The 24,679-nt window shown below is 48.1% G+C and overlaps 1 protein-coding gene across 5 annotated transcripts in view; it reads left to right on the top strand.

Moving 5' to 3' along the window:
- SVIL (supervillin) overlaps positions 1-24,345 on the top strand; it is a 950,451-nt gene extending 926,106 nt beyond the window's left edge. For all 5 annotated transcript variants that reach the window (XM_069648084.1, XM_069648081.1, XM_069648082.1 and 2 more), the window contains 2 exons: positions 11,551-11,706; positions 23,417-24,345. In XM_069648084.1, the coding sequence (XP_069504185.1) occupies positions 11,551-11,706; positions 23,417-23,503 (243 nt within the window). In that variant the 3' untranslated portion in view covers positions 23,504-24,345. The remainder of the gene's footprint in view (positions 1-11,550; positions 11,707-23,416) is intronic.
- Positions 24,346-24,679: the final 334 nt, after the last annotated feature.

Below are 24,679 nucleotides of genomic sequence, written 5' to 3'. Positions count from 1 at the left end.
AAGCCTTGCCAGCCTTCTATATTACCTTGATCGGATTTGGCTAACCTCTCCGCATCTGCTCTATTCATCATAATAGGGTGGCCTCCCAAAATCTCCCGCCTTCCCCCTACGCCCCCACAGAGGCTGATTTTGGAAATCCATCTTAACAGCCAATAAAGCCTTTTTGGTTCACTTCCCTGCCCTTGCTTGGCTCTTATTTTGGGGCATTCTTAAGATTACCAGTACTAGGCCGACCTTGTCACCCTGCACATTCGGCACCTAAGGTTACCAGGGCAGGGGGGCATTGAAGTGCTGCAGGGGTACTTCAATAATAATAATAATTATTATTATTTGTATCCCTTTTTTCATTTTTTTTTCTAGTAACATGATGGTTATCTTAGATATTCTAGGACAGGTAGTTGACAGTGAACTAAGTTATTTTTTATTTCTTCCAGTGCGCTCGCCTGCACGTTTTTTTTTTTTATACTGAATGCCATTTTGAGTACCCTATACTCAGAATCACTGTGCCATGTGATTCAAGCCCTGCCCTTGGCCATCATGTTGTTTGACCGCTTTCTACCCTTGCTCTGGTAGGGAACGCAGTAGGAAGCATGCACTTTCACTGGATCCAGCTTTGATCCCTGGGCAAAGTGTGGGTATGTGAGATAGGCCAGAAATGGGTTTTGAGACTCTGTGATAGCTGTTGCAGGCCAGGTATGAGTTTATGGCTGTCTCTGATTGGAGCCCTTACCAATTTGAAGGGAGCAGATTCTTACCATTGATGGGCTGGGCAGCACCATGCCCGAATTTGGGATAGTAATAGTAGTCCTGGAGTCTCAAGAGATCAACCACCGGAGCAAATACTCCAATGAAGAGGAGCCCAGCCTGAGGACTTGGAAGACTGCTGCTCAGGGCAGGCGGTCTGAAGTGTTCCAAGACCATGTGGACTGTCCAGCCTCTGCAAAAGCCTCTCAGCTGCACCAGTGGTCATCCTAAGCTGGATCACATGACTCTGCAGGTTAATGACTTGTGGGCCCAAGACCACCTCTTGCTACTATTTCTCTACAGAACAAAGCTGTGCCTTCCTGGAGCGGAGTTTTCCTTGCCACAACACATTTTTACTGATCTGGGTAAACTTTGCTGCTGCTCATCTGACATCTTCTGGGGAGACAGATGTCATCGTGAGATGTGCAGTGGCTGCTGTTCTGAAGTGTCTGGGCCATCCTGTTAGATTTTCTGTACCACCCCACCCTAGTGCAGAACCAATGTCCAGCCTGAACAGAACCTAACCCAAAGACTACTTTAGCCACTGCATGTGGGATACCTGGACCTCCAATGGCAAACGTGGCCAGAGTAAGGGGTGTGAGTTTGGCTGCATGTTTCCATAGCCCCTTGCAGCATAGGGATTCCATGGGAGCTGTGAGGAACCTGAGGGTGTTCTCACTTTTTTTCCCCAGGCATCCTCTGCTCAGGTGGCCAGGGAAGGGGCCACGCTTTTGGCTCCCGACCGTGGGAATGGATATGCGAGGGAGGATCACCTGGGTGGAGGGACCTAGGGGAGTGAGGAGACTGTGTCCCCCTTTTTCCCTATGAAAATGAATCCTCCCCTCTCCCTTCCTTCATAGGGTTTTGTCAGTCCACATCTCTTCCACACATGTATCATGACTGTAAAGTGTTTCCCTTTAAGACTGGGACAAGGAAGAAGTGACTAGCAGTAATGCACACTTCTTTTCAGTTTCACTACTTTAGTACAAAGACGAGGAAGATGCCTATAAAGGATCTGGCCTGTCCTGTTAATTGGTGTAATGAGGGTAAGGAAAACTACCTGCACCTGCAACCTATTGAGAGTCTACAGGTGCTTAAAAGCAGGCCCACCCCACAAAGCAGGGAGGACCTGCCGAGAGAGAAGGTGGCAGATGTGTGGAGAAGGGCAGGCTGGAGCAGGACCAGCAAAGAGGACGTTGTGTGTTCCTAGGAAAGGAAGGAGGTGCCGCAATAGGACCAAAACGCCAACACTTGCCAGTGTTGCGTGTTCCGAGCTGGGCATTACAGAGCACTCCTGACTGCCCGGTGAAGCAGAGCAGCTGCAGTGAGTACGAGAGAGAGAATACTCTTACCGGGATGCTGTGGGGTGAATGTAAGACGTTTGATGTTTACACACAAGTGAAAAACATATAATGGTGGTTTTGAACCTGAATGTAATGGATTCACAATTCCGAATCTCTTCAAAGTGTTTTGGGAAATGCAATGAAGGAATGATGAATAATCGAGTAGGTGCCAAGTAATGTGGGAAACCTAATGGCAAATATCGAATACCGAACTAAAGAGAAGACATGGAAAGCATATGAAATTGTAGCACAAGTGGAAAACGAATATGTCCTATGGTGAACAGAATGACATTTGTTACAAGTATTAAGGAACCAAAGTGAGAGATGTTATGAACATTTATGAATGGAATGAAAGGGCAATGGAAATGACAAGTTGTTGAACTCGGAGGGGTAAGCTGAATGCAAGTTGTGGCAAAGCCAAAAGACTGCCAGTATACAAATGGTGATTAAGCCCTAGACCTGTTAGAGAGAAAAAGAAACTGCAGCAGATATTGAGTGCCAACACTGGTGCTAGGTGGAAAGCCAGTGTCAATCAATAAGGTCTAAAGAGCATCACAAAGTTATCGGTTGCATGACCTGCAATGGGTGGACTGTGTGGTCTGACAACTGTGCTTGGACCGAGTAGCCCAACCTGGGAAGTAGCCAAAAAAAGCCCAAATGCAAAGGCTGTGTATGCTGAAGTGAAAGAACATTTGTGTTGGTGGGAGTTATAAGAAGTATACGTTGGTGCTGTGCATTATTGGTGAAACCCAAGAGACTTGAACCATTTGGAACTGTGTTAATCTTGAGGAAAGGACCCCTGGAACTGTGGTGAACTTTGGAAAAGGGTCCCCTGGGATATTTTTGGAATTGTTACACTTGGGGAAGGAAACCCAGAGTCCGGTTTCTTTGTAGAACTATTGTGAACTAGGGAAGCTGAACCCAGCCTGAGCTAGAAGAAGCTCAGTACTTTCTTTTGAAAACTTTCTTTTGGTGCTGCCATCCCTACACATTGTAGGTCTTTAGTTGTGAGGGCTAGGATAGGTTTTGGACACACCGACTTTTAAGTTGAACTTACTGACACAAATGAGCCTTGGTTTCTTTAGGTAGGGAAATCCCACCTTAGCATTGGACAAGGTAGGCCTTGATCTACTGCATCCTGACATATACAATAAAGTTCTTTTTGTTAAGAAAGTGAATCTGTTGTCTGTGTTTTGCTTCATGATGCCTTCACAGAGCATAGAAACTCCCTAACTGCCATTCACCTGATCATGAACGGTGGAAGTCTGGCAAAGGATTCCCCCCAGGTTAGTCCCCAGTGTGTGGTGGGACTGGGAAATTACGCCTCAAACCTTTTACTTACCGTCTAAATGACAAAGGTATTTTATTCTATAATTGTATCCAACCTACTGACTTTGCTAAAGCTTGTTCTGGAGGACTTAAAGCCTTCCTGCTCCTTACTGAGGAAATTACCTGGAACCTTCACACTGAGACCCTAAGCCTACTTTACCAGGCAGGGAACGACTGGTGAAGCTATAGGTGCCTTATAATTATATGGCATGATATATGGTTATTAATTTAAATGCTTTGCTTCTCATTTTAATACTTGTTTCCTTGATTTTAACTGTTTTCGCTGCTTTCAATTGTAAAGTGTGCGTGTTCTCACATTGCTATCACCAACTGTGTACATATATCTGTCTGTATTCTAGTGATGACTGGTTTGCTTCTACTTTACCTGCTTAGAGCTAAGGCCTAATGCTTACTTTGTATGGTTAAGTGTACTATTACACCACTCCTGTATCTGCTTAAGTCTGCCTCAGTCTGCATTACCTTGATAGTTTGGCTAGCCCCTTCCAAACAGCACAACATCCTTTTGTAGAATATACATAAACCAGGACCATTGTACAACCTTTTACAAATGAGGACCAGCAAAAAGTCACTGTCCATTCTAACTTACTCGCTTTGCTAACGGGTGTAAAAAATATCCCATGTACTTTAGCATTACTGTGTCGATTTTCTTAAGTGTCTTTATTTAATTATGTGTTCTGATGACTGCCTAAAGGACCCGCAGCTCCCTCGCAATCAGAGGACACAGCTACTGTAGTTCTCTCAGAACTTTTTTTTAAAGCTTTATTTTTCCGTGCACAGGGTTCCGAATTACAACAGAAGAAAAACAAAGAACAAAACCATAGGCTATCTATGATGGGCCGTCATCGAAGACCTAGTATTACATTGAACACATTTTCATTGTAATCCGTTCCCAACACTGCTCACATTTCGGCGCTCCAAATATTGCCGGCAGTCACCCCAAATGTCCCGTGGCTGACAAGTCGGGGCTTGGAGATTAGCAAAGGTTTCTTCCTTATCATTAGCCCAAACCATATAATTTAGCCAGTTAACGTACGTGGGGGCCTCCCTCCATTGCCAGCGTATCAGGATAGCTCTTTCTGCTAATATAAGACCCAGATTAACAAATTTACGCTTCAGGGGGTTCAAGCTTTTGACATAACCTAGCAGACCTACTGAGGGTAGGTGCTGGCCCACAATTCCTTCTATTGCTTGGCAAACTGCCTCCCAGTACCCTGACAAGGCTTGGCACGGCCACAACCTATGTACAATATCAGCATCGATGCACTGCATCTGGGGCACCCTCCTTCCAGGGAAAGAAACATTTTACTAAGGTGAGCCGGAGTAAAGTGTGTTCTGTTTAACCTTAAAATGAATCAATCTGTGTCTGCTGTTCAATGACACCCGCTTTGTTAACCTACTTATTTGAGACCAATGAGTGTCTGTAAAGGTGACGTCTAGGTCCGTTTCCCACTTCCCTCTTATATTCACTGTCTACATGCCCCAAGATATCTGTGCCATTTTATATATTGCCGACACGGTTTTCTTCCCTTTTTTGGGCAGAAGCAAGTAGCTAAGGCACGGGTGCGTTTCGGGTTCTCGTGGGAACCCATGCCACACCAATGCTATGGCTGAACAAAGTCGAAAGTATTGGAGTCTACGGAGCAGTGTATCCCCAACATGTACCTTCACCAAATCCCAGGAAACAAACTCCTTGACAGGATAAATCTCCAAGATGCAATATACCAGCCTGACGCCAATGCAACGCCAATAGATTGTCTCCCAAAGTGGCATAGCCCGATATACAGTACTGTGTTCTTAGGGTGCTTGACTAACCTAGCCCAAGCTGTCAGCATAGCCCTGACAGGCTCCAGCTGATGGGTATGACGTTGTGTGTGCCCCATAATTGTATGTATTAATAAGAGTGGTGCCGCCCCTTGTCTTTCCAGCCATGCATGCGACAGTTGCAGAATACCATCCACCCAGTATGCCGCGTAATGTGCTGTAGCGACCAAGTAGTAGAGCTCAGTCAGGTGCTGCTCTTTCCCCCCCCCCCCCAATCACATGGCAATGTGAGCCACTGCCATTTTACACGGACTTGCCCCTTCCAAACAAATGAAGAGCACACCTGAGCAATATTATCAAAAAAAGATCTGCCTGGCCATAGCGGGATATTACAGAATAAATAAAAAACCCTAGGCGATAGTCATTTTTATTAGTGCCACCCGACCCATCAATGAAATGGGAAGTTGTTTCCAGCGTTCCAGTTTGGTTCTAATTTTCTCTACGAAAGGTTCATAGTTAAGTGATTTAATAAGAGCAGGTGTGCGCGCAGTTTCAATGCCAAGGTAGCTTATATTCAAGGGGGACCAACATAGTCCGTACGTATTGCTGGGTTCCTGTGTGACGTCTGTTAATGGAAAAACCTCACTTATTGTTATTCAAGCATAGTCCGGAATATTTCCCAAACTCGTGGACAACAGAGAATATCATCTGCAAGTGCTTCTCTGGGTCCCCGATATACATCAGTATATCAGCATATAGCGTGAAGAGCTCCACCCGTCCAGAAATGGTAATCCCAGTGCCTTTATAGCAGGCACGCATGAGGTCCACCAAGGGTACTATTATTAGGGCAAACAGCAGGGATGACGATGGACAGTGAAAACCTCGGAGAAAGCACCCCATTCACATACACACTAGCATATGTCTTTGTATACAAAATGTTCACTCATTTCAGGAAGTCTGGCCCAAACCTGTAATTGTCCAATACCCTAAACAAGAAGGGCCAATATACTGTGTCAAATGCTTTCCGCATATCTAACCATATTGCCACCCCATGAATTCTCTGCGGTATGTGCGCGATTACATTATACATCTGGCGTATATTGGACGCCATCGACCTACCCCAGTACAAACCCTGCTTGATCCTCGTGTACCATTTGTGGCATTAGCGGGTTCAGTCTAGATGCAAACATTTTGGCAAACACCTTTGCATCTGCATTCATTGGAGTTAACGGACAATATGATCAGCAGTCATCCGGTGGCTTACCTGGTTTAAGTAGTAAAATAATTATGGCCTCCCGCGTAATCTCTGGGAGAGCCCCAATCTCCAAAGCCTTCGCCCATACCGACAGCAACCGAGGAGAGAGCACATTCACGTAGTCCCTGTAGAATTCAGCTCCAAGTCCATCCAACCCGGGGGTCTTTCCACTCGGTAGATTGCATATGGCAGCCTTTATTTCATCCAAGTTTATTGGGGCTTCCAGCGTAGTACGTGCCTATGCAGTTAGAAGCGTTGTGGGAATTCCCACAAGGTATTCATCATTCTCCAAGTCTGTGGCCACACTTTTAGGGGAGTACAGATTTCTATAAGTCATAAAATAATACAATCCCGTGTTCACCTCATCTACCGTATTGACTATTAAACCGTCCAGGTGAGCTACGCATGGAATGGTGGAGCTACTCTTATCATTGCGGACTATCTACACCAATAATTTCCCTGGGCGGTCCTGTTCCCCGTACGGACATGCAGCTGCAAAACCGTGACTCCCTGTTGGCTGCATCTCGGTATTCATTAAGGGTCACCTTAATCTCGCAACTTATCTGAGGGATGGGTTGGTGCAATGCCTCATCTGCAGCTGCGCCAGTGTCTTTTCATGCCTCGCTATCTACATTCTAATATCCCGCAGAACCCCGAACTCCGTGAACATGGCCTATACCTCTAATATAGGCTTTAAACGCCTGCCACAGGATAGCGTGTGTGCTTACCGACACATCATTTGTATCAAAATAGCTGTCGATATGCTGCATTATATTTATCCAAAAGACTGAGTCTTCTGAGTGAGGTGGGCTTAAAGCGCCATTGTGACCTAGGTGTTATATCTCCAAGGATATCTAACGAGATCAACACTAGGGAGTGGTCCGATAAAGTTTGGGGCAGTATCCGACAGCTAGCCACCCAATTCAGCAATTTGTGAGAGACTAACCATAGATCAAGGCGCGAGTGCATGCCATGCACCGATTAATACGTATATGCACGCTGAGTGCTGTTAAGTGCTCGCCACACGTCCTTCATCCCCAGATCCTCTATATATGCAAGTATTGTTTGTGCAGCACTTGTCAGTGGCCTAGGCATCGTCGAGGTGCGGTCCAACTCTGTGTCTAATATAGTATTAAAGTCTCCCTCACAAACAATTGATGCAGTGGGATACCTTGCACATTCCTGGAATAAACTATCATAAAAAGCAGAATCGTCCACATTGGGCCCGTATACATTAATCAGGGGAACCTCCATGGTCCGTATAATAGCGTTGGTTGCCCCCCCCCCCCCATGGGCCACCATGCGTTCTTGGTTATCTATCAGGTGGGTCTCCTGCAAGAACAAAAGCTTCGCCCTCAACCTATTGGCGTATCAAGCGACCTTGCGTGCCTTCCTAGGAGTGCCCAACACTCGCATATTTCAGCTAAGTAGTGTCACTTTGCCTCATGGTCTTTTTGTGACTTTACAATAAATATATCTGCTCCGTTTCTCGTCGTGCTCAGCCCATAGTGTGCTGTATCGTCCCTGTGCATTTTTATAACTTTTACACCTCAACTTAACCACAAACGCTCCCACCCCCACCCACATAGTGCCCCAAACTGTCACTGTGCAATCCCATATCTCACCCCACCACCTCGACTGGTATATGCACTCGCATTGGGGGGCAGCCGCCCCTTCGACGAGTGGAGATCCTTAATTCAATAGTATTTTCCCCATAGCACACATGTTAAAGCTAATAAACATTACAATCAACCCATCCCTGTTACATTATCATGAGTGAGAGATTCCACTGCAACGCCATTTCAGGCTCTCCATGGCCCTTTCCCAAACGAGAGCGGAATGTTCACTTCCACGAACGTCGTGGCCTCCACCGGGAATGTAAAGAAGTATGTTTTATTCTTGAACTGCAAACGTAGCCAGGCAGGGTAAAGGGTAGGGTATTCCGTGCTCCTCTAGGAGCTTCTTAACACCAGTGAACGTACGCCTCTTCTGCTGTACCGCCAAGGTGTAGTCCCGAAAGATACGAATCACGCTGGATCTCATCCTCAACTGCTGCTACTCTCTCAAGGCCTTTAGTACCCCCCCAGGTGTTGGTTTAGCTATTAATGCTCTATGTGCCTGCTCTACTACGAATGGTGGGGACCACCCGAGATCCCCCAATAGTTCTTTCAGTAATTCCTCCACAGCTGTCTCCATGGCGCCATTTAGATGCCTATAATTCGAACATTATAACGTCTCGTGCCTGCCTCCGAATCTTCACACTTGGTTTTGATGTTCCCCAAGTCCATGGCGAGAGAAGTGACATTATTTTGTATCTCTGTGATGGCATCTTCCACAGCACTGATGCGCATTTCTGCACCTGTAACCCAGTGTGTCGCCTTTTCCATCTGGGCACGTATGGTTGTGACATTATCTAATTCATCGAAGGCAAACCCTTGCTGCAGCACCCCTTGGAGGTAGATGGGTGGTGCTGCCTGAGCTCCCTCCGCCTGCATTTGAACACTGGCACTTTCTCCCACTGTCTCCGCTACCCTTGATGCAGGCTTCTTGAATCTGTCCATGGTGCCGCTTTACTTGGGGCCAGCCCCGTTAGGCATGATGTGTTGCGCAGGCAAGTGCTCAGGGTGCTAGTATCTTGTCCCTGCGCTAGGTGTACCACTTCTTCACTACCTCCTGAGTTGTCTGCACTATGAGAGGATAGCTGGTGCTGACGGCCACAACAGTTGTCAACACAATGCTGTCTAAGAATTGTAAGCACAGCGTAGCGCAATTACAGTGCTTAAGGTTCAACGTGCAATGAGTTGAGCACAATAAACGGCTGCTTCGACGTGCAGTTTCTGAGGTTGCAGGAGGACTTCTCTTACCGGTATCCTGACTGCTGGCGGGGCTGCTGAGCAACAAAACACCAGCACGACTGTCCTGCTATTCACCGTTCCTAACCAGGGTTTGTGTCGTGGCAGCGACTCCCAGGAAGGTGAATTCATGCCCGTGGGTTTGTCGGTTCCGGGGCATCGGGCCGAGCATTTTTAAATTGCGCATGCACCTCAATACTTGCAGAGGGAGCGTCGGAAGGCCTGGAGAACGGATCAATGGCCCGATGGCCCATCCACAGCGTTTATCTGCACGCAATGTCAATGCCAGCCTCCGACAGTATGTAGCAGACTGTATTCGAATGGGCGCGCAGTTGGTCAGCAACACCGTGCACCATGATCCAGCCATGCAATTAATTCCTCCAGGCTTCAGCATGCAGTTTAAGGCACAATCCAGTCCAAAGCGTGACTACTACAGTCTATTCCCGCTAGTGGGAGTGCTCCGGTACAGCACCAAGACCCCGGTCACAGCCGGGCCGCTGCCTTCTCTCGCTCTCCGGAGCCGCTGGATCTGCCAAGGAGCTCATTGAAGGCTGTGCGTCTGGGGCGGACCACAGGTGGAGCCATGCGGTCCAGCCAGACTCCACCTCAGGATCGGCGAACAAGTGCTGTGCTGCTTTGGGTGCCGCACCGGGCGCAAATCACTTTTATTGCAGAATCCTGGCATACTCCTGTCGGTGTGCCGGCTCCCGACCGACTGGTCTGCATCCACGCCCCTCACCGCATATCGGCTCCTGATTTCATGGATCCCGGCTCCTCCACACTGCTTTTGACTCGCACTGATTACTCTCTAAGCCCTCAGATGAATATTAATGCAGTTCTCATGCTGGGGGTGCCTCGTTACAAGCGGATTATATGCGGTGATTCTCCTCTCGCACCGGAGCTCGCACGTAAGCCGGCATTGTGGCTTACGCGCAACAGCGCCCCCGGCTCTCCCTGATCTTGAAGGGAGGGCCAGAACTTGCATGTTCCTGCTTACTCTACTTCATTGCTTGCATTTGTAACCAGTGATGCGACCTACCATCTAAAACTGTTGCATCCAGACTGCCCTGCCTCTTTCTTTCCTAACTGGTTACACGTTGTTTTCTCAATTTTGCTCTTCATATTAACTTTCAAATGTTCTGCATTCTCGACAGATTTTCTTGGTTCAGGTTTGGACGTCTCACAAATTCCGCCTCAAATTGTGCCAGATCTATGCTTAATGTTATAAAATTCAAACTTGACATGTGTGCCAGACTATGTATGAAGCAGGAGGGCTGGCTATTACCGTTTTTTATAATATACAGCGGCATCTTTTGCAAAAACGAATAGATTGAAATGTGAAACTAGGGGCCTGAAATGTGTAACTTTGAGGGGCAGGACAAGTTGGGTTAAAAATATAGGCAGAACAGTGTTTTCAATAAACAATTTTTCATCTGCAATCCTAGATTGCCTTAAAAAAGCATACTGTTCACGTTTTATAGTTGTGCGACAATACAGCCACATACTAGAAATTGGCATTCGTTGTCTGTCTTGAGAGCCCCCACGACCCCAGTGAAATAAATGCACACTCGTGCCGTATGCCCTTTTCATATTGGTAAAACCCTTCACTGCAGTGTACACCCCAGTGATTTGTTTCAACATAGTTGCCACCCTACTTCTGGCTTGTTGGGGTGTCTTTGTTCTCATGTTTCCTGGAGGATTGAGCGCTTGCTTGGCACCACTTTCATTGCTGCCCGAGCTGATCAGTGGTGTTCAGCTGTGCCTGTTTTTTTTTTTTTTTTGTGCCTTATCTGGTTCCTCCATTGAATTCATTGGACATCTGGTAGCCTCTTTCTTCTGGGAATAAGACTCACTTCTTAGCTATTTCATTTGTTATTCTTTTGCTTTTCCCTGTCCCTTTTATTGTGACTTATTTTGCTATGGTTCATTTTACTGTGTAACATGTCATATCTTGTACATATCTTCACAGTGCTAAATTGCCCCATGATTGGGTAAATATGCACACTTTTTGACTAATTTTCAAAGCAAGTAAAATGCAATGATTCAGCAAGCTCCTGGGAGGAATTCAGGGCGATTGGCCTTTATGGAGACTCATTGAATAAATCCACCTATTTTGAAAGGAAATGTGTGACTCTGCCTTTACATATTGCAAATGGAATGCCTCTATCTGATATGACTTGGCACAATGCCTGCTTTCAATACGTTTAATTTGAGTTTCTAACGAGATATTTTCTTTCTTTCTCAGGATGCAGAAATAAGTAATCAGATCATCCTTGTGGAAGATGAACTCGCAAAGCTCTGTAAAACCTTGTACCCACTGTCTGAGCTGCTCACGAGGCCTCTTCCTGAGGGAGTTGACCCCCTGAAGCTTGAAATTTACCTTTCAGATCAAGACTTTGAGGTGATTACATAAAGTTAGGTTGTTTAGTATGTATTTTAGAGACATGACTGCAGTGTTTTGCAAAGTGATTTTCTGTTGGCAGATCTATTAAACGTGTGTGTGGTTTGATGGTCAGATTACTTTCAAGCCTACTCCTCTACCTCTTCTCCCCCCACCCTGCCCACTCCGCCTACCCATCCTAGCTGCTTCTGCTGCTCGCCTCAAACGGCCTGTATACCCTGCCTGTGTCCTCTGTTATATCGCTCCGTTGCTTTCAAGCTAGGTTGGTCATTTTATCAGTGGTCGAAGTGTAAGAAACGAACTAGTGGAACTATGTTCCCAGCTGGTCTGCACCCACTCCCCACAAACCCCATCACCACGCCGCTCCCGTACACAATACAAACCCCCAAACACGTGCACATTCTGTTTAAGGGAATGTTCAGTGTAGTGCAATGAAAGTGCAAGTTTTAACTTCTTCCTACACTTTTATTTTTAAACGAAACCATTCCGGAACGATTTCTTTTTAAAATAAAAGGAACAAGTTACTTACCTGTAACTGTTGTTCTCCAGCATGGGTCTGGCATGGATTCACATGCTCATGAATATTCCCCGTCGTCAGGCTGGGAAACCTCGGTAAAGAAAAAACCAGTATCAGTTTCGTTTCTGATCTGTCTTTCGTAGTAATAACCAATCACTGGTCTCTGCGTCATACTGACCACAGCCAATGACTGCCCTCTACCTAAGCCCCGCCTCTGGCAGCCATCTTCAGGTTTGGAAGCACGTGAAGTGGCAGTATGACCAAGTGAAGAGCCGCAGAGGGGTAGGCGGGAGGGTTCGCATGTGAATCCATGCCAGACCCATGCTGGAGAACAACAGTTACAGGTAAGTAACTTGTTCCTTCTCCAGCACGGGGTCTGGCATGGATTCACATGCTCATGAATAAAGAATACATAGCAGTACACACATGCACAACCACGGGAGGTGGCAACGGCTCAACATTAAGCATCACATCAAACTCAACATTAAGCATCTTACCTCCTCACCAGGCTCACCTCAGGCGAACAGGTTGCGCAGCACTGCTTGGCCGACCCTGGACTCCTCCCTGGAATCCCGGTCGACGCAGTAGAATTTCGTGAAGGTGTGCGTCGACCTCCACGTAGCAGCCCTGCATATGTCCAGCAGGGGCACACCAGATAGGAACGCCGTGGTAGCTGCGATCGCTCTGGTGGAATGGGCTCTCGGACAGCCAGGCAGCGGTCGGTTTGCCAACCGGTGACAGTACATGATACAGCCGGAGAGCCATCTGGAAATGGAAGCCTTCGAGAGAGCCTTCCCCTGATTGACAGGTCCAAAGTTCACAAAGAGTTGTGACGTCTTCCGAAAACACTTCGTGCGGTCCACGTAGAACTTCAACGCTCTCGCCACATCCAGCAAGTGCAAAGTCCTCTCAGCCGGCGACGAAGGCGACGGGAAGAACACAGGCAACACCAAGGGTTCGTTGAGATGGAAGTCCGACGGTACCTTGGGCATGAAGGAGGGGTGCGTCCTGAGCACTACCCTCGTGTCGTGAAAAGTCAAGTACGGGGCCTTGCAGGAAAGGGCCTGGATCTCTCCCACTCGTCGTGCGGAGGTGATGGCCACAAGAAACGCTGTTTTCCACGACAGAAATTTCAACGGAGCTGAGTGCAGAGGCTCGAACGGAGGTCCCATGAGCTTGGTCAGCACCACGTTGAGCTCCCACGCCGGGGCCGGAGCCTTCACCGGCGGGAACGATCTGAACAGTCCCTTCATGAACTCTTTCACCAGACGATGAGACCACAAGGACGTCCGCCCCGTGGTTCTGGTGTATCGGGAGATCGCAGCAAGATGAATCTTGATGGACGCGTGTGCCAGTCCAGCTTTGGCCAGCGTCAGCAGGTACGGCAGTACTTGGGGGGCCGTAATCCGTAGAGGGTTAATCTTCTGTGCGTGGCACCAGACAGAGAACCTCTTCCATTTGTGTCCGTAGCATTTAAGAGTCGAGGACGCCCTGGCCTTTGCAAGAACCTCTCTGCAGTCGGCCGGTATGTCGTATCCTCCAAACTGTAGCGCTGCAGGAGCCAGGCCTGCAAGTTCAGCGATTTCGGGTCGTGGTGGAGGATGGCGCCTCCTTCTCTGGAGAGCAGATCCGCGTCCACCGGCAGCTTGATTGGCGGGGACGCTGACAAGTCCAGAAGGTCCGGGAACCATATCTGCCTCTGCCACGCAGGTGCGACGAGGATCATCCTGCACCGTGACCTCTTGAGCTGGTTGACGAGCCGGATTAGCAGTGGCAAAGGAGGGAACGCGTAGAGGAACAGGCCCTCCCAGGGGAACGAGAAAGCATCGCCCATGCTCCTCGCCTGGGGAAACCTGCTGGCGAACCTCCGGCACTTGGAGTTCGTCGCCGTCGCGAACAGGTCGATCTGGGGTGTGCCCCACCGTCGGAAGAGGCGATCCACTAGATCCTGCCGTAGCTCCCACTCGTGGCACGAGCGCAGCTCCCTGCTGAGTGAGTCGGCGATGGTGTTTTTTATCCCTGCCAGATGAAACGGCACCAGAAATATCCTTTGGGCGATGGCCCAATGCCACAGGTCCTGTGCCTCCTTGGACAGTGCTGGGGACCTGGTTCCGCCCTGTTTCCTGATGTAAAACATGGTGGTGGTGTTGTCGGTGAAGATCCTCACCACCTTGCCCTTGAGGGACGGAAGGAAGGACCTGAGGGCCCAAAACACTGCACGGAGCTCCAGGACGTTGATATGTAGGGATTTCTCCGTCGGGAGCCAAAGGCCTCTTGCGTGCAGATTTTCGGTGTGCGCTCCCCACCCTTCCAGGGAGGCATCCGTGGTCACTGTCTCCTGGTGGGCTGGGGTCTGGAAGTCCAAGCCCGCCGTCAGATGCGCGCGGGTGCCCCACCACCGGATCGCTCGTCGGAAGCTCTCGTCGAGTGTGATCCTTTCCTCGAAGCTGCCCGTCGTTTGGATCCAGCGCGCGTCCAGGAACTCCTGCAACGGGCGCATCCGGAGCCTGCACATGGGAATGAGGTAGATGCAGGAAGACATCATTCCGAGGAGGGACTTGATGGACCTCACCTTGGCCGCGTCGGCCACCAACATCCGCTGCACCTTGCCCAGGATGGTCCTGGTCCTCTCCTCCGACGGGGAGGCCAGAAGAGACACTGTGTTGAGCCTCGCTCCCAGAAACAGAGCGTCTTGCGCGGGTACCAGGTGGGATTTGGCGTAGTTCACGGAGAATCCCAGGTCCGTGAGAAGTTGGACGGTCCTTGCCGTGTGAACCACGGCGAGCTCCCTCGTCTTGGCTCGGATGAGCCAGTCGTCCAGGTAGGGGTAGACGTGGACCCCCTGGCGGCGCAGCTGCGCCGCCACCGGTGCGAGGCACTTGGTGAATACCCTGGGTGCCGACTGTAGTCTGAAGGGGAGGGCTTTGAACTGGTAATGACGCCCTTGGACCACAAACCTGAGGAATTTTCGGTGCCCCTTTAGGATGGGAATATGGAAGTAGGCATCCTCCAAATCCAACGACGACAGGAAGTCTCCTTCCTCCAGCTGACCCAGGACGTGTTGGAGGGTGACCATCCGGAACTTCTGCGCCTTGATGAACTTGTTCAGACGTCGCAGGTCCAGGATGGGGCGCCATCCCCCCGTCTTCTTCTTCATGAGGAAGTATCTCGAGTAAACTCCGGAGCCCCGAAGCCTCTTTGGGACGAGTTCGATGGCGCCCTTCCTGAGCATCGCTTTTACCTCCAGGAGAAGTTGAGGGACGTGAAGTTCTTTCCTGGCCACGGGGGGGACACGCGGGCACCTTCTCTGGAACTCGAGCGCGTGGCCCCGGGCCAAGGCGTCCAGCACCCAACGGTCGGTGGAGATGGACTCCCACACGCTGACAAAGCTCGCCAGCCGGCCTCCCACCGGAGTGCTTCGGTGGGGGCCCGACCCCACGGCCGGTTCAATCCTGCTTCGACGAGGCTTTGCCGCCTTGACCTCCTTGGCGACGACGGCGGGGTCCGCCAGACTTGCCTCGTCCTCTGTAGGCCTCCTGAGACGACGAGCGGGCCGCTTGACGGTAGGTTGAGAAACCGCCTCCGCTGCTCCGAAAGGGCGTCCGTCGTTGTTGCAGAACTCCCAGGGCCCGGTCCGTCTCAGTGTCCGCTTTAATGGTCTGAAGGGAATCGTCCACTGTTTTCCCAAACAGGTTATTCCCATCGAAGGGCATGTCCAGGACTCTGGTCTGAACGTCTTGACGGAAGTCCGTAGCCTTGAGCCATCCACGCCGCCTAAGGCAAACGCCGTTGCCCAACTGGCGGAACCCAGTGTCGGCGATGTCCGTCGCAACGGTAATGGCGTGGTCCGAAGCCACCTCACCTTCCTGCAGGATCTCCAGGGCCTCTGTCCTCTTGTCGTCCGGCAGGAAGTCCAGCAGGGGAGCCAGTTTGTACCAGAGCTCCCTATCGTAGCGGGCCACGATAGCCAAGGCGTTGGCCGCTTTAATCGTCGTCGCTGCCGACGAGATGACTCTGCGTCCAATAGCGTCCAATTTCTTTCCCTCACCGTCCGGTGGGGAAGTCGATGTGGAGGCCGCACCCCCCCCCCGCTTTCTTCCTGGCCGCCGCGGAGACGACGGAGTCCGGGGTAGGCTGCGCCCGGAGGCACAGGGGGGCCGTGTCCGGGACCCGGTACTTCTTCTCGTACCGGTCTCTTCTAGCTGGCGTCGTGGAAGGGTTCTTGAGGAGGGTGAGGCCCTCATCCCAAATGTCGTCCAATAGAGGCACTGAGAGGACCGTCTTCCTCTTGGCCTCGCGCCGCTGATAAAGGAAACCTTCCTTCTTCTTCTCCTCAGGGCAGAGTTGGAAAAGCTCGGATGCCCTGGTGATCATGGAGTGGAACGATCCAATCTCGTCGGGCGGAGAAGCCCTGGTGGGAGGCGACGACGGTAAATCCTCGTCGTATACCTCGTCGTCCGTACCCGTCGCTGCCGTGTCAGTCCCCATATCATCCCCTCGGGTGGACGGGGAGGAGGGCTGGACGGGGCGCGACGGCTGAAAAGGAGGTGGAGGGTGGATCCTTCTTTCCTTAGTAGGGGGGGGCACCAGAAGGTCCCGGTTCTGGGTCCCCCGACGGGAGAGGTTCCTCCGTCGGCAACGGTAGTCTCGTCCTTATCTCTGAACATAAGGACTGTATAGCCAACAAAATGGCCGCCGAGTTGTCTTGCGGTGCTGGCAGAGGGGAATCAGACGGGCGATCAGGGGCCCCGTCGGTACCCTCGACGATGTCGTAGTCACCTGCGTCGGGATCCATCCCGACGGGCCGGTCTTCTTCCACGCCGAGGCCGTGGCTTAAGACCTCAACCAATTCCTCCTCCGAGGTTGAAGCCGAATCTACGACGACGCCCTGCCCCCCCTTTCTCTTCCCCTCGGGGGATTTCACGGGGGTCCTATCGATGGGCACAAAAGAGGACTCCCTCCGAGGTGGCAGGGAGACTCTGAGCCCCGAGGTCGCCACCACTGGTGTAGCCTGCACAGGCTGAGCCAGGGCCGCCGCGACAGTTTCGATAGAGGGCTTGGCCGGATGGATTAAGGCCTTCACCACCTTGGGTGCGCTCACCGCCTTATCCTTGAGGGGGGGGGACACCGCCTCGCTCCCCCTCCGCCTTCGAGCTCGACCGGGGCCTCTCCAGGAGCTTCGCCGGGTGCTCGGCCTTCCTCTTACCCGACCCAGACCGTTGGCTCGTGGTTGATGGTGCCGGGGAGGGTGCGCCCTGCCTGGCGCCCGTAGAGCCCGACCGTTCGGCGCTCCCGGTGCCAGCGGACTCGCGGTACTTGGCCTTATGTTGGACCCCCGTCGCCGGGGCGTCCTCAAAGGTCTTAGAAGACCGCTCGGTTTTCTTCTTCTTCTTCTCGCCGGACGGGCTCTTCCCTTCTAGCCAGTTGGCGAGACGTTGATGGCGGTCCTTCATGGTCCGCTCCGACATGTTGCCGCAAAACGCACAGTCCTTCTCCACGTGCGTCTTGTCCTCATGTAGGCAGTAGAGACAAAAGGAGTGTTCGTCCTCCTTGAAGACGTTCTGAAGCTGGCATCCAGGGCAGACCCTGAACAGCTTTCCGGGCGTCGAGCTTCCCTTCTCCTGGGCCATGACTGGGCCTGAGAAACTTCTGGAGTCCTCCAAAAGCGTAGCTCGGCGAATCTTCACCCTTGAGGGGCGCAGACGAATCCGACACGGGTCCCCGTTGATCGGATAGAAAGTCGGTGGAGCTTGAGGCTCTTTTGACCGAAAAAATGAAGTTTTTGAGAAAAAAAAAACGTGAAAAAATAGCACTAACGCTCGAGAGCAATAGCACGAGGATCCCAACACATGAACGTGCGGTAAAAATCTGAAGATGGCTGCCAGAGGCGGGGCTTAGGTAGAGGGCAGTCATTGGCTGTGGTCAGTATGACGCAGAGATCAGTGATTGGTTATTACTACGAAAGACAGATCAGAAACGAAACTGATACTGGTTTTTTCTTTACCGAGGTTTCCCAGCCTGACGACGGGGAATATTCATGAGCATGTGAATCCATGCCAGACCCCATGCTGGAGAAGTATAGGAACAGTAAAACTTAATTTAAAAAAGTAGAGGAGCACCGCTCCTGCTCACTTCGACCAGTGCATTTTATAAATCACATGCATACCTCCTTGCTTTTTAAGCATCAAAGATGTTAATGTCTGGCACTCCTGGTTATTGACTTTGCCATCAGTGGGGTGTGCCGAACCCAGCTACATGCACTTTGCACTTTCAACTCTTATCATCAAAGGCCATAGTGGATGTGTCACCTGGTGAGAGACCTTGAACATTGATTTACACTTCATGCTCTAGAAGAACACACAAACTACACTTTATGATCTAATACACTGTGTACTAAACTGTTGATCTATAACTTTGCATATGAAATGTTGCTTATCTGGCTTGATGTGGACACATGCTTTTACAAAAGCCCTGTTCAATCTGTAACGTCATCTGTTCAATGAGAACTGGGTTTTAACAGCGGCCGGTTTCAACTCTGTATTGGAAGGTGCAGCCAATAACTGAGGCTACCAGCCTAATATCATTCTTCTTTTTGTGCCATTTCAATGTCCGATATGTATTGTATTGATGTTGATAATTTATTTGTATCGCGCTCATACACAAGTGTTCCAGAGCGCGACAAGGCAAAGGTGGGGAACAAGGGAGAACAAAAACAACGATCTTACCTGGCCCAGTGACTTTGAGAACACGCAAGTGCATGGGAGAGCGAAAGGGGAAAAGTGCATGGAAGGGGGGAGAAGTGGAAAGTGCGGAGCAAAAGAAAAACCGATAATAAAAACATGATAAAAATTAATAATAAAGGCAACAAACAGTGATGGTGCAGCCAGCGAGTGGCAAGTGCTGGGTTTAAGGCAGTAGGCAGGGTATGTCTGAAAAGTGCATATGTATTTGAAGCAGACAGGATAGAAATCAGCACACAAGTATATAGTCTTTATTTTTCATGAACATCTACAAAATGGAAATTGTCAGGTGACAATTGCATTGCAATACCCCCTCTGTGAGAATTGCATTATAAACAGCAATGTTTTGCTTGTGCCAAAAAGCTAAATGAATCCTGTTTCATACAGTTAAATCATTTTTTGTACGACCCTCTGTTGATTCAACAACCACTAACGCTAGGGGGAAGGCTAATACACCTAACAAGAAAGGGAAGACAAACCTCTCTTAGAGTAGATAACGTAGTCCTTGCGACAAAGCTCAACTCTCAGGTAGGGGGGGGGGGTACGTTGACACAGAGGAGCAATTAGTCAACACAACTCTAGAAAATACACTACATCGATCTACTGAAAAATGTATACTTTATTTAAGTAACACATTTAATACTATCAAGGCAAATAAGTACTTTGGGTTTTGCACAGTATTAAAAAGATAGCACATTATAAAAACATGTACAAGGACTCTCTTAACCCCAATGTCCATATGTGGATCGTTTATCAAGGGTAAGCACCCAACATAAAATAACAAGGGGGGTATGGGGGAGGTGAACCAAGGAACCATCAAACCTAACAAGCTGGTAAGCCCCCTGTGGGCCTGCACGATACAGTACGGTGTCCTATAGACACATCCCAACTCTGGTATATGTTCATGATTGTAGACCAAGTGGTCAGCTCCTAACACATATGGGTTAGGTATGGTAAAAGAAGGGAAACACAAATAACGGGTACACATATTAATAAATCTCTAAGGTCTAAAACAATAATCCATATTCATGTGAACTCCCTAGGGCATTATACAGTTGTTCGTGCACGGACACATATAATATCTTGTAGGTAGGAGAATTAAAAAGTTGTAAAACCAATCCAAAGGCTTCCAAGAAATAGTAAAACATTTTAGCAACAGTTACCTCAGTCATACGTCTTAAGGGGAAAATAGGTCTACAGCTACTAGAGCGTCAGTTTTACACTTAAAGTCCCATGTAGGAAATGCACATGACGACTTAAAAAATCAATTAAAAAAAATGGCTGGTAAGTACCAAAAACAGCAAACCTGGTCCAGAGTCCGTATTAGTATAGTGCTGGGTAAATTCACAGTTCCATTGGAATGAATGTGAGAGTTGAGGAGTAATCTGCTTTAGTGAAGTTAAACCTGTTTTTACCCCAAAGGTGCGGATTCTGTGATGGGCAACCCCAGGGAAAAGGGCACAGGAGACGTCAAAGAGGTGCTCTAGATGTCGGAAGACCGACCCAGGCTCCAGAGGAACTGGAGGACCTCCAGTAGAACACTATGGGAATTGCTTTAAAGACTTAGCTCTCAGGAATCTCTATCATAAGCCAGGGGAACACTGGAGAGCGAGTAGCTAGAATATTTTGCCACTCCAGGACCCACCGGTAGGTTCTCACATCGGCAGTTTCTGGTAAAACTGCTCCAGCAGCACGAAACAACCTCGTGAGTAAACGTTCCAGGATCTATACCTTCAAGCCAAGAGTAAAAAACTATGTATGGGAGATTTCAGGAAAAAGACAGAACCCTGAGGAAACTGCTCCCAGCAGCTGGGTGATCAAAAGAAGGAAGCTGTAAGCAGTCCCGGTATGTAGACAATGGCTGGTGGCACCCTCAGATGTCCTTACCTGCGGATTTGGCAGGTAGTTGACACTTCAACCACCTTCTGGACTTCTGCAGCAATCCGCACAGCCGATCAGAGGATTCTGGTGGTAACCGGCAGGTGGCTGTGGTAAAACTCTCCTGAAATGGTTCTCGTGTGGAGGGCTGGACCCAGTAGATTTGGGAGGACTGCAAGAGACTTCACAGGGCTCGGACTGGCCATCCAGAGGCAAAAAGATGCGATATGCCTACACCACCACCTATACAGTATGGGCAAGTAAGGTTTATAAATAGCAAAAAGGGCTGAAACCTAGACGACAAATCTTCAGCAGGTCATCGGACCGTCTTCCTCCTTGTTGACTAACAGGGAACCAAGCGTGCAACAGGGGTGAGACAAAGGCTAACCCTTGCGCAAAGGCGCTGGCCTAGGGCCACCTAGCTAGTCGCCAAAAGGGTATGGGGGTCGAAGGGTCAGTTGACGAACCATACAGAAGTCCCACTGGCCATAAAAAAAGACTGGGGGGGTTAAGGTGCCCCAAACTACTAACTCGGACTTGAGACATACACACAAAGGTTTATTAACCAAATATTGCATGTCCAACATATGTATCATTTCAATAGAACAGCCCAAAAGAAATGTAAGGAACATGACCAAATGAGTGTGTATTATGTGAGCTGCTTGCAGACGTACAAATCTGGTGATGCAGCCCTAAGAATTACCCTTTTGACTACCAGTAACATATATGCCAAAGGAATTAAATGACTAGAGTAGTTGGATGACTGTTCTGAGCCAGACTAACACATCTTGCATTGTCCAGAGTGGTACATTTTACGTGGAGAGGCATCCAGTTTTCAATAGTCCCAATTGCCACATAAAGGCGAGGGAAGCCTTTTTCGCTTGGCTCTATCAGGTAGCAAAGATTGTAGTAGATGAGACTTGGAGACAGCACGCAGTGTGTGATCCCCTGGCCTCGACCTGATAATGCTACAAATCAGCTAATATGATCACATGCTTCCAAAGGCTGCACTAGTATGTCCATTAGCACCCTGGGAGACGCCCGGAGCCTGTGAAAATGCTTGGATTTACTTGAAATCATGTTGAATAATCTTCAAATCTTTTAAAATCGACCAGAAATGTAACCTTGTGTCCAAGTGCACTGAAGGCTTAATCAAAACCTGCCAGCTTTCCTAGATGTTCTGGGGTTTGCAGAAGCTCATAACTGACACCAAAACTACCTGCTTACAGCAGACCTTTTCTCTTCTGACCAAACTCACTCCATGGTGTGACTCTAGTCCTCCATCTGTTGCGATGAACTACATTTTCATGCTGTTCCCTGGACTTTTCATCTCCGACTGCAGATAATGACATATGTCATGGAATTGAAATGTAAAGGTTTCTAACACCCCTATTTTCTCATTCGTTTCGACTCTATACAAAAATAGTTGTAGATGATTTTGTAACTATATACATTTGAGGATCATGGTTGATTCTGCTAAGAACTCTGAGCAATACTTTAACGCGTGTGTCCACAAGCTGAGGAAACGACCTGTAGTGGGTCCACAAGCTGAGGAAGACCTGTAGTGGGTCAATAGGAAAGTTAAAGATAAATGTGCCATATCCCGCTTGGTTTATAGCACAGCTTTTATTATGTATGAAAAGAAGCAAGAGAGAAGCCATTCAACCACTGTGCAGGGTCCAATTTCGCCACATTCCCAATACTTGCGAGAAAAGATATTGATGCTAAGGGTTATTAAAGTCTATGTTCATGAGGAAATATTAACCATGAAGGCAGATGAGAGGCTTTATTTCTCTGATACTTGGGATGAAGCCATACTTTGTTACAGTCTGGGTTCCAGTGGAAATGATTATCTAGCCTAGTCCAATTTTGAAAATCCTCTCTTATACATGCAACAGTTTTCATAGCACTGTCCTAGCCACCCGTCTGGCTGAGCTATTCAACAAATTAAGGTAGCGTAACATTAGATGTTAATGGAGACGAGGAGATGTGGTAAATCACTCTACTGGGGAATGTGAGAAGCTGGGGTTGGGTAACACTGTAAGGGGAGGAGTCCATTATCCTGATAAGTTACAAGAGTTAGGTCTGCTGTCTTGTGGAAGAGAGGTGAGTGAGCTAGACACATTTCCTAAGCAGCTCATTGAAGGTCCCATTAGTGAAACATGTGATCTGTTCTGAAGGATCTTTTGTCAGTGGAATTGTTAGGTAGGTTTGCTGCCTTGCTCCTTATTTGCATGACTTGAAGTGTGCAGAAAAGCACAAGACTTTCAAGGTGTAATGCAAACGGATCTTGCGCCAAGTGGGGCTTCACAAATTCCATTTCTGCTCCAAAGTACAAATAAATGTTCATAAAGCAACTTTCTGATGGTACATATATTATTGGATCACAAATGCACTATGGGAACTTACTGTTTCAGTTGGTGTGTTTTGTTGGTGGATTTAAGAGAACTAATTTATCAATTGCTTAATCACAAGCCATAACATTTGTTAGTGGTGTTGTGAAAGGGTACATGTTAAAGTCCCCCCATTTGTTTTCTTAAATGTTCATTATGTTGTGTTGTATGATTTTCTACAGATCGGTCTAGAAATGACCAGAGAGGAATACAGCACGTTGCCTTCATGGAAACAGGTGAATCTGAAGAAGTCGAAAGGACTATTTTGATGTGTACATTTGTCGAACGAAGACTGTGCTGGATGAACCTCTTGACGTGAATCATCCTCTTTGGACCATTTGAATGACTTATTTGGTGGATCTGCTTTTTTATTTTAAGAATGGATCTGACACAAGCTCTTTAGTCAAACTGCCAGCTGTTGGATTGTGTTATATTTGTAAATTTACAAGAGGACACTTTGCAAGCAAGGTTTTCATATGGACTGAGGACAACATTGAAATGTTACTCACCTGCACTTAATCTCGTGACTCCTCCTATTGCAATTCTATATGTCGGCAACAGGCTTGCACATTGTTTGATATGTTCCCTTTGTAAAGTGTTACTTTTTTTAGTTTATGTATGATAAAAGAATATATATTTATATAGACACAATATAGTACTTTTTAGCAATGCAACATGTACTCACTTTTCAAGCTTTTGGTGTCAAAACAATATGGAGAGATAGTACACGAGTTGCATGTTTGTGAATTACATACACCACCAGTATATATCGTTATACAGTATGCAATCACAAGATTTTTCTTTAAAATAGACAATTGTTCGCTGTGCTTTTCCGGGTGCTATGATGAACAAAGTGTTTGTATTTATAAAAATGGATTTCTTGAGAAATTATGCAAATTAACTTTATACTTTAATACCCAAAAATGTATAGTGCCTTGTTTGTGTACAGTTTATATACAGGAAAGCATAGCCTGCCTTTTGGAGATGGTGGAAGATGGTGCCCCACAAAAGACTTTATTACAGTAGAAAAAAGCATCTCAGTTTGTTATACCTGTAAACATTAAATATCTTTTAAGATATAAGTGATTAAAATAAAATGCTTTAAAATCAACTCTTTGCCACCTGCTCATTATAGCAGACTATCTGGTTCGATAGCTGTGGAAAAGAACGCTCCAGAGATTTGTGTACAGCCCACCGTCGCATGTTCAATTTCTGGAATGTATTACACAGCCTCTCACCCTTCCAATATCCTTAAATGGGGTAACACCACCTATTATTGTGATTGAAGAAATCATGCAGTGTAATGTAAACATGTGGTAAATGTATGGATTTGAATTCAATTTCATGTTTTATCTTATTACAGATTACGGGTAGAAGTAGTTGATTTTCCAGCCAATTCATGATGGAGCCTCGGTTTCTGGGACCAATAGTTAATTTGTTTCAGA

The sequence above is a fragment of the Ambystoma mexicanum genome, chromosome 2q, assembly GCF_040938575.1.
Source record: "Ambystoma mexicanum isolate Mex_15411 chromosome 2q, UKY_AmexF1_1, whole genome shotgun sequence".
NCBI classification, from domain to species: Eukaryota; Metazoa; Chordata; class Amphibia; order Caudata; family Ambystomatidae; genus Ambystoma; species Ambystoma mexicanum.
Note: the sequence above shows the minus strand (reverse complement) of the source record. Positions and strands in the feature narration are given on the sequence as shown.